The sequence below is a fragment of the Microplitis mediator genome, chromosome 2 (assembly GCF_029852145.1).
Source record: "Microplitis mediator isolate UGA2020A chromosome 2, iyMicMedi2.1, whole genome shotgun sequence".
In the NCBI taxonomy this organism is placed as follows: domain Eukaryota; kingdom Metazoa; phylum Arthropoda; class Insecta; order Hymenoptera; family Braconidae; genus Microplitis; species Microplitis mediator.
Genome location: NC_079970.1, coordinates 4,940,828 through 4,951,083, shown reverse-complemented (window position 1 = coordinate 4,951,083; position 10,256 = coordinate 4,940,828). Strand labels below are relative to the sequence as shown.

The 10,256-nt window shown below is 35.1% G+C and overlaps 1 protein-coding gene across 1 annotated transcript; it reads right to left on the bottom strand.

Moving 5' to 3' along the window:
- Nucleotides 1–666: 666 nt before the first annotated feature.
- LOC130662948 (uncharacterized) lies at nucleotides 667–6,976 on the bottom strand. Its single transcript, XM_057461937.1, has 6 exons — nucleotides 6,948–6,976; nucleotides 3,046–6,277; nucleotides 2,863–2,973; nucleotides 2,558–2,773; nucleotides 1,129–1,446; nucleotides 667–1,072 (listed from the first exon to the last, which is right to left on the bottom strand). Exons 2-6 carry the CDS (start codon nucleotides 5,875–5,877, stop codon nucleotides 1,019–1,021), a joined length of 3,531 nt encoding a protein of 1,176 aa, XP_057317920.1. The 5' UTR covers nucleotides 5,878–6,277; nucleotides 6,948–6,976; the 3' UTR covers nucleotides 667–1,018.
- Between the last annotated feature and the right edge of the window lie 3,280 nt (nucleotides 6,977–10,256).

Below are 10,256 nucleotides of genomic sequence, written 5' to 3'. Positions count from 1 at the left end.
AACTATTTGTAAAGGATTTTATCTTAAAGGGATTGGCTGGAATTTGTTTATTATTTTGTAAAACGAAAAACTAAAATACTTCATAGCCGATACTCGAGACGTTATTAATCCGTGAGGAAAATTCTAAAATCTTTGGCCAGTTTTTTTATTATTTTCAAAGTTTTTGCTTTTGCTGTTTATTTTTTTATATGTTGGAGGCGAGTGAAAAGTAATCCGTTACTCTTAGGCCAGCGGAGGCAGTCACTGTAGTTATGGAGGAAACAAAAAGTATGTAAGAGGCGGCTGTGGCGTTGTGGAGGCGGGATAAAAATAAAAGTAAAAGTTTAAATAAAAATATAAAGAGTTGAAGGGGTTGGAAAAGAAGAACAAGAAGAAGAATAAAAGTAAGTCGGCTGACGGAAAACTTAGTGATGGTAAAAATCTATGGTAAAACTTGGATGTTGCGCTCTTGTAGTTACACTTTTTCACGTCAACGTTGACATGACACTTGCCCAAGTCGGTTTACACTTAATTATTTTAGTTGACAGTATGCGGCGATAATTTAATCACACTTAAAATTTCTATTTTTATTTTTATTTTTATTTATTATATTTGAGACTTTTAAAATTATTTTCGTTTCACATAAAAGTATAACATTTATTTTTTTTTTTAAATAAACGAGCGGGTGCAGTGAGTTGCATTGAGCTGTAAATATTGTTAAGACGATGAGAAATAGAGGCGAATCTTAAATAAGAGACTTTCGAAGATCGTATCCTTATGATGCTGTTGGCTCTGACAGAAATCCCGGTCTCTGTCACAGCCAGACCCGGGTTACAAGCGAGCTGTCGACGCGTGAACTCCGGCCATCCTCATTTGTAAAATTAAGAGATGCTCTCAAATACGCTACACTTTCTTTGAATATTTTTTTTTTTTTATTTTTTTAATTAGAGAAATGCAAAAAAATCTTTTTATAAAATTGTTTCAGAGAAAAACAAAATATTCCATCTAAAAACTTTTGCAATAAAAAATTTACCAAGAATTATTTCACTGCGGTCTTGCGAGTAGGATGTTTTAAAATTTCCGGAGGTTCCATCTGCAAAGTAATTACATTTTTATTCCTTAAAATAGATGAACAAATTAAATACTAACTGAATTAATATTTAGCCAGTCGGAGAATCCTTTGACACTGTCGAGATGGGTGATGCCCTTCCAAACAGCTTCCATCGATTCCAAATCTTGGGGTACATTTTCACATCGCATCCAATTTACCTCCACTTTATTATTAGGCGGTACATATTTTAGAACTCTCGGTAGAGAGGAACCGAAGCCAACCAGTCTGGTCTTTTCACGCTCTGCTTTAGCATCTTCTATCAAGTGTCTCCTCGTTCTCTCTAGCTCACCGGCTTCGGGACAGTTCTTTACTTGCGCAACAGCAGTCGGTACCACAGGCAATTCTTTTTGTGACATCTGCAACGGAAAATTCACAGCTTGATAACTCATACCCTGATAACCAGGGTTTCTCGTACAAAAGTTGGTGTTCATTAGTTTGCGACCAACTTGACGACAAGCTGTCGACAACTTTAGGATTTGCAACTTTTGGCTACAAGTTACCAACACTTTCTGAGAAAGTTGACACCAGTATGGAGCCGCAACTGGAATGCAGGTTTCTTGAGAAAATGCGAGGCAATTTACCGTCAACTTATTGAATTTCTAACTTTTGCCACCAACTTTCTCAGAAAGTGTCGATCAACTTTGGAAGTATCAATTTTTGCGGGCAACGTGGTTTCCAGATGCGGCTGTAGTTTCACGTCAGTTTCTCTTCAACTTGGCTATCAGGGTTGATAGGAATCCTGATAGCCACCTTAACCGTAAGTTAACTACAAGCTACTGCCGTATTCTAAAGGTAACTTAAAAGAAAGTGTTGGAGAGTATGCAGTTACCTTTAAGTTGACAGTAAATTGTCTGTTAACTTGAATTCAATTTGACTACAAGTGTTACTGTCAGACAATGACGTTAAGTTGATTGAAAGTTTCACTTCAAATTGACGGCAAGTTTTTCTGTCAAGTTACATTCAAGTTACTGCCGTATTCTGAAGGCAACTCCAGTCAAGCTTGCCAGAAACGTTCTCCTTAAGTTAGCCGAAAATGTTTCACTGCAGAACTTGCTGAGTAAGCTGTGGCTATCAGGGTACCTTGATAGGGAGGCTTTCTGATCAGAAAGTTGGTGTCAACTAGTTGCGATCAAGTTGACAACTTTCAGCTGTTGTAACTGCTGACTACAAATTGTTACCAACTATCCCAGAAAAGTGGCGTCAATCTACTGCCGCAACCAGTTGCCAACATTCTGATAAAATTAAAGGCAACTTTCCGTCAACTAATGGAACGACAACTTTTGCCACCAACTTTCTCAGAAAGTAGGCGACCAGTTGCCGTCAACTTATGGAAATTTCAATTTTTCCGGCCAACGGTGACAAGTTGCTGCAGTAGTTTGTTGCTAGCGTGGCTATCAGTGTTCATTATATTATTGATTGTTCTGTATTGAAGACTGTCTGGTGCTTTATCACCAGATGATAGCTTACTTGCATTACTTTAGAGATATCGACAGTGAAATCAGTTTCGAACATGTCCTTGAGCACTTCCTCATCAACGGTAGTATCAAACCCGCCGAGGTTTCTCAGCCACTGGCAAAACTCTGCGCAAATAATGTCGGTAACTTTGGCTGCACGTTTATTCAACGTCGCGTCAGGATCATATCCTTCGAGGTCGCGTTCTGTTAGAGGCCGCCAAATTATTGCCTGCAAATAAACATAAGCTGGCATATCAATACTTTTTTTTTTAAATCTTCCATTGTAAAATATCATTTAATTAGTAATAATTATAAAACCTCTCTCCGTGGCTTGAGTAAGAATGAAACATAGGGATTCATCAGCTTTTTTTTATGAGACTCGTCTAGGTCATCCATTAGAGCAGACTTTTTCAACGACGGCGGATGAACCTAATTAATTTTAACGACTCAATGTCTGCATCGACTTTCAATTAATTTTATAAATTAAACTTTTATACTTACAACTAAATCGGATTCTATTTCTGACTCTCGTCGGTGGGAAAATCTAACACTGGGCTGGCTCTTAACTTTAGTGGTAGCAGTTTTCGAAGCTATTTTTAGTTTACGCGCATCCTTTATCGACGTCCAGTGTTTGGGGTGCCAGGATGGGATTCCCAGGATAGGGGCTATTAGGTTATACGATTTAACAGGAAGGACTCGTCTCAACTGTCGGGAATTTATGGCAGTTTTCTGTTTATAGGATAAGTTATTGTCAGTGGATTTTTTACGATTACCTAAATACAGCTTTGAGTTAACGAGCAGTGCCAGCAAACGTTTCGTTACTTTCTCTATTTTATTAGTATCCGATTTTTGTTCACGCGAATATTTTTCAATACGATTTGAAAATACACTTGCAAGATAATTCATTATTTTTTCAAAACTGCTGTTTTCATTTAACAAATTCAGTAAAATTTCAACAATTTCCCTATCTGCTATAATTGGTGACGATGGCTGGAATAAATCACTCAGATTATGATCCAATACCTCGGAGGCTATATTTAATTTGTAAAATATCTCTTCGGCTGTCGACGATTTTCGCGACTGAGACTTGGCTCGCAAAACCGTCTCTTCAATTTCATTGATCACAAGCTGCCTGAAAGATTCATCCTTGGAGTTAAATTTGTCAATCATGTCAGAAAATTCACCTGGTTCCTCAGCTCTATCTCCTTTAATCGGATCGCAGGAATGGTCCCGATCTTGATATTTATCATTTTCTATTGTAGGAAAATCAGCCGGTGCTTTATTGTCGAGGTTTGACTTGGAAGTGGTTTTATCCTCCGAGGCATTGTTGTCGTTAATTTTGGCACTGGCTATTGGTAGAATATCATCCTCTTCGCTTTTATCATCGCTTTCAATGTTTGTTGACTTTTCAAGCGAAGCCATTCGCGATTGTATCGAGCGTGCTTTCTTAGTACGGAGTGCTTTTAGTGGCTCAAGACTGGGTCGAAAATTCAAAGGGGCATGGCAGGGTGCCAGTAATCCAGATTTTGATTCACCAATTCCTTCTTCCATTCCACCGGTTTCCTCGAAAGCTTGATCGGAAGAGTCCTCTTGATCAGATGTTGTTTTCGAACGGTCCGAAGCTAACGACAATGTTGACATGTATGATTTTGAAGACACGACGCTTTTCTTGTCACTCATTAATTCGAATTTTCGGGCTGACAAATTTGATGACAAGTGATCTCGAGTTTTTGATTCCTCAAGCGTTACAATTGCTGATGGATAAACTCTACAAGTTTTCGTCTTCTCATCCATTTCGTTATTTTCGAATAATTCAGATTGAATATCCGAGCACTCGAAATTACTTGTGCGCTCAGAATGAAAAGTGTCATCTCGAAAATTTAATGAACCTTTCCTCAGTATGTGGTTTAGTTCATCGATTATTAGTTCATCTGATGCAGGTGACGCTGGTTGGTAGACGTTTTGATAAAAATTATATGACTTGCTTAGACATGCAGGGTTTTTGTTTATTGATGAATGCAAACATGCCAAACATTTATCACTCTTTTTGCGTGGATACATTCCACTTATTTGGGGTAAATTTTCTAAATTAATCTCGAATTTATTAAGCGACAAAGTTGATGTATTCTCTGGTTCGCGATCATCGATCCCAGAATCGTAGAGTCCGGTGCTGGTTTGACCTAGTGCTGAGTCGAATTTTATTTTCGCGTCTTCAATGAGTCCCGATGAGGACAATGCGTTTTTTTCCCGCTGCAAGGGGGAATTTTTAATCAGTCTTTTTCTGACACTCGAGTAAGAACACGAAGACGTTGAAGACGTCGAAGTTGATTCATCTTCGCGGATGTCAGACCGTGAATCAATAGAGCGATCAATTAAATCATGATCAATGCTCGAACCAGATGATTCTTCAGCCGGAGAAAACGAATGGATCGGAAGAGGCTGGGCAAAAAATATATTACGCTCATGTGCTACTTTTCTTTTGGCATTTTGACTAGTTTTCATTAATTTTAAAGCTTGGAGAACGTGAACGATTGATTTTTTCGGCCATTGTCTGAATTTTCTCGAGTATCTCAATTCTTTGGCTTCATACGGTTTTGTAAATCCCACTTTTCTTTCTAGTTCATGGTGCTGTTTCATTCGGGGATAAAAAGCAGCTATCGGTTTTTTAACATCAGGAATATTTAAAAAATTACTTTTCGTCTTGTTTCCATTCGATGCTTGTACATTTTTATCTGTTTCGAAGCGAATCGCCGGAATATTTGTATCGCCAGAACTCCCATTCAATAAATAATTTTCAACAGAATCCGTGGATTCAAAAGATGAAACAATCCGCCCAAAACTGGGTACCGAACTAGCGACAGCGATACTTGGCGCTCTCGGTCTCGGTGTTCGTCGGTACTCCGTATAACAAATTTTATCATTTTCCTCATCATCTTTTACTTCAAAAAAGCAAACACGTTTTTTATTTGAATCCACAGTCTCATAACCTTCTTCCCGCTCACTTCCCATATCTCGCTCATCATTTTCGTCAATTTTCTCTTCATCTTTATTCCCATCATAAATTTCTTCAACAAATTCTACTATTTCTCCTCGATTCTTAGACTCAGTGAATGACTTTTCGCCTAATAAAAGATGCTTAGAACTCTTATCATTACTTTGTGTCTCTTGCAAAGGCGAAATAACATTTTTAGCAACAGAACTCGAGGTGACTTTAATCCTCGTAGTTTTCAAAAATTCATTAACACATTTAGATATATTAGACATCTGCGAAATTTTTCTCAACGGAAATGGATTTAATTTTTCATCATTATCATTAATTATTTGATTGTTCATTAAATTCTGCTCACTTGTAACTTCTTCGCGTTCGCTTTTTGAAATACTCGACTTCCCATTGTCGTCATTATTAATAATTAATTTTACGTTGCTGCTATCTACTAACTTAGTATTTAACGTATCTACTGTAAAATTTGTGTGTTTGGTTTCCTCATCAGTAGGTGACGGAGGTAATATTTTAACAACCGGTTCATTGATATCTGTTTTATCTTTAATATTTGAGAGATTTGAAATTTTGTCAAAAGCAACGTCACTGCTGGCACTACTCTCTAGAGGAAAGGTTAAAGATCACGGTGAAAACAGAGGTGATGATGGTTTTCTCACTTTAGCTGCCTGCTGCTCGACATTTCCGATTATTTGATCCCAGTAGGAACTCGAATCTCCGATTGGCAGCTCCCATCTTTTGAATATTTAATCACATCAGTTAAATATTTAAACCATTTTTCCATCCATATTAATAATTCGCGTGCCAAATTCCAAAAGGGCGTAAAAAAGTTATTCGCCTTTTTGGCATCGCAAAACCAAAAGGGCGAATAATTTTTTTTTTTGATACCAATCGTTTTGTAAACATGTTCTAAGCCCAAAAATGAAAAAAAATTTCAAAAGCCAAAAGGGCGTATGTCTCAAATACTAGCTCTCCACCATACGCTCTGCGTGGCGTTGAATATAAGAACGAATATTGAACTTTATTATCTCTAGCTTATAATTATTAATTATTTGGGAATTTCCTAGTTGATTAAAAATTAAAGTTAATGATTATTTTAATTTGGATTGTCCAAGATGATGAAAAATTAAAGTTATTACCATTGAAAATGGTGAGTTTTTCAAAACTTTTTTCATACAAACCTTCTCCGGACAATTTTGAACTGTTTGTCGAAATTTTGAAAAATCCTGTTTTTTTTTTTATTCGCCCTTTTGGCGTTAGTACGTCAAAAATTTTTTTCTGCAGATCTACGTTTCGAGCGATTCTAAAAAGAATTGCAAAAAAAAATTTTTTACACGCCCTTTTGGCATTTGGCACGCGAATTAATTAGCTATTAAATATAAAATTAAAAAAATAATGAACTTACTTTGTGCGAGGAACGATTCTCATTTTTTTCTTCTGCCCAAAAATATTTGACTTGTGTTTAACTTGGCCCCACATTTTTAAATTCACAATTTAAATGTAAAAAATATTAATAAATATTTATTTATTCACTGAAGTCTGTTATTGTCAGTTCGAGAGTCGTCAGAAGTTAGGCGAATATTGATCAAACACCAAACTGACTTTGAAAGCGCATTGTCGGTAATCAGGAGTTTAAATGAATACCTACCGCAGAAATAACTCGCAAGATAAATGAATAGATATTTTCTTATCGTTTTCTTAAGCTTTGAATTAAAAACTCAACTTCCAAAATATTCAACTAAAATTTTCTATAAATAAGTTTGAAAAAAAAATTTGATGACAACAAAAAATTGTTTGCGCCGTAAATTAATTGTAAACTTAACTTGACTAAATGAACAAACAAATTTTAATAAGTTAGCAAAGTACTCGAGGCGACAGTATTGTAAATTTAGTATACAGAGCCTGTGATTTCGCATCCGTTGGGTCAGCTGCTAGTGCAACTTGTTGTCGAAAGTTCAATAGTCTTATACTCACCTCAGGCTAAATAAATATAGACCTTCTACTCTCGTTTCGTATAAAAAGTCCTGGCAACAAAACCAAAAAGTTCAAACTCGGAAAACTATTTTAAATAGTTAATTAGCAATTCGTTATGTTTAATCTTTACTCGGTCAAATCGATCCGTACAATATATATATACGTTATTTTCTATGATTGTAGGACAGAAATTTAATACAAATAGAAACGTCAAATGTTCTGGTAGAGTTCGGCAAATATTGAATGTTAATAGTGGGAGTGCTTTAAAATGCAAATCAATCAGAGGCAATTAAATATCTGAGGTATTGGAAGAAGTAAACCGGTAGAGAAGTAGGATGCCATGGAGGAAGTAGAAGTCTTTGTGAAAAGCGACTGTTTGGTCTAGAGTACTCTGTGGTTGACAAGGTATTGCTGATACAGTGAATACACATGACTCTCTGTAGATGACTGTCTCCCTGCTGGAGTTTGACATGCTGAATTCCCAAAGGCCATATATTCACTTCATCTCCCTCTCCTTTTCCCTCTCTACCTCTTCTTCCTCACCCTTTTACTCCCTCTCTTTCGTCCAGCCGAATGTTTGATTTCACAAAATATATTTATCAGCTCCGATTGTTAAAATTAAGATTCCTTCAAGTATTATTAATATAGAGATACATTATTAATAATTCTGTCAATGTCACGTGAACAATGACGAGTTTAAAGAAAAATAATGTTATTTTCAATGGGATTTCCGATAAATTTACTATCACTATTGGTATTAGTTTTAGTGCTAGCAGCAGTGGTAGGTAGTAGTAGTTCTAGTGAGTTTAACCAGAGTGGTAATGAAGGGTAGTAGTCTGGATGACTGCCCTCGGCAGAGTTTGGCAGTTTACTGGTAGCTGAGCTTCGAATAGAACTGCAAAGAGTGAAAATTCGACGGAGACGAGCAAATATGTGAAAAGGACAATTCTATTCTGGGAATTATATAGACATGGTAAATATACTAATATATTTTATGTAAGTGACAGTTTATTATATATTTATTGAACTTAATAAATAATTTATTATGCTTTGCTCCAGATATTCTACCTAACTAGATTTTATAAATTAGTCATTTATTGTTTAAAAGCATTATTTGGTAATGGAGTTTTTATGATATTTTAATTTAATACTAACCGTTGCAGAGTATGATTTGTCAGAATGTTATTAAAACTTTAAATAAATTTAATGTCACAACGTTGATTTATAAATGAATCATCAGAATTTTTAAAGAATTTTAAGTGAACTTAATTATTAAAACTATTAAGTTCTATTCGAGAGCTCACATCTGGATGTCAAAAATCAATTATTTGAAATCATGGAATTCGCTAATTATCTGACTGATGTCATGTGCATACGTGCCATTACATTTTTGGAAGCATTAATTATTTAGAACAGAGTATCGAGTTTATTAATTTATAAATAAGTATCTCAGGAGCTTGTCGAAATTTTTTATAGGGGAGAAGGGGGTAAAGTGGGCCCCTTAAAATTTTTAAAAGTTCAAAAAATATGAGGGCAGAGTGGGCCCCTCAAAATTTTCTATACGCCAATAAATTCGGACGGATAATAAGCTTATCGAAATTTCTTATACAATGATGACTAAAATAGACCACCAAAACTGTTCATTAAATATAATTTATTAAGAAAGTTAAAGATAATAAAATTACGTTTTAAAGTTATATCGCAGCAGACTATTAAAATGACTTTTATATTATTAAAATACAATTGTTTTATCGTTATTTGAAAATATCACACGTGTAAAGAATAAAAAAAGGCCATTCGGCATCCGAAATGGAAGTAGATTTCTCACTTCAATCAAACCGTTAATGATAAATGTACCCATTACAACGTTATTTAGAAAAAAATAACACAGAAAACAGCATTTTTCATTCATTAGAAAATTAAAAATTGCCGCCATTTCTAGAATGCTTAACCGATTCTTATAAATTTTTAAACTTGATCAAGATAATTACCTGAAGAATAAGTATATACAATTCAATATCCACCCATGAAAATTTTAAAAGATATAAACAAGGCATTTTCACCATAACACATGAGTCAATTATGTGACTTTGAACCCTTATTAAAAGTAACAATTATCGTAAAACAAAAAACAAAAAAAGCAAAATATAGCTTTTTTTATCGGCTACCCGGGAAAAACGGATTAGATCTGACCAGATATAATTATATCTGGTCAGATCTAATTATATCTGATCAGATCTATTTATATCTGGTTAGATATGGGATTTGAGATATAATCAGATCTAGTCATATCTGATCAGATCTAAACAGATATAACTATATCTGGGTTGAAAAATTCATCAGACATGAACAGATCTAGTCATATCTGATCAGATCTACACAGATATAACTATATCTGAGTTGAAAAATAGCTCAGACATGATCAGATCTAGTCATATCTGATCAGATCTAAACAGTTATAACTATATCTGGATTGCAAAATACATTAGTCATGAAAAGGTCTTATCATATCTGGCCAGATCTAAACAGATATAACTATATCTGAATTGCAAAATGCATTAGACATGAAAAGGTCTTATCATATCTGGCCAGATCTAAACAGATATAACTATATCTGGATTGCAAAATACATTAGACATGAAAAGGTCTTATCATATCTGGCCAGATATAACTATATCGAAGTTGTCAACAGCATCAGATTCGATCAGATCCGATTAAGTAGTTACCCGGGGAAAATGAT

What these genes read in the sequence shown, in the direction of transcription:
- LOC130662948 (XM_057461937.1), bottom strand. Translation starts at nt 5,877, where the DNA reads ATGAACAATCAAATAATTAATGATAATGATGAAAAATTAAATCCATTT. An exon ending in TACTCAAGCCACGGAGAGAG is followed by an intron (nt 2,774 to 2,862) that starts GTTTTATAATTA and finishes GTTTATTTGCAG; the next exon opens with GCAATAATTTGGCGGCCTCT. An exon ending in ATATCTCTAAAGTAATGCAA is followed by an intron (nt 1,447 to 2,557) that starts GTAAGCTATCAT and finishes TTTCCGTTGCAG; the next exon opens with ATGTCACAAAAAGAATTGCC.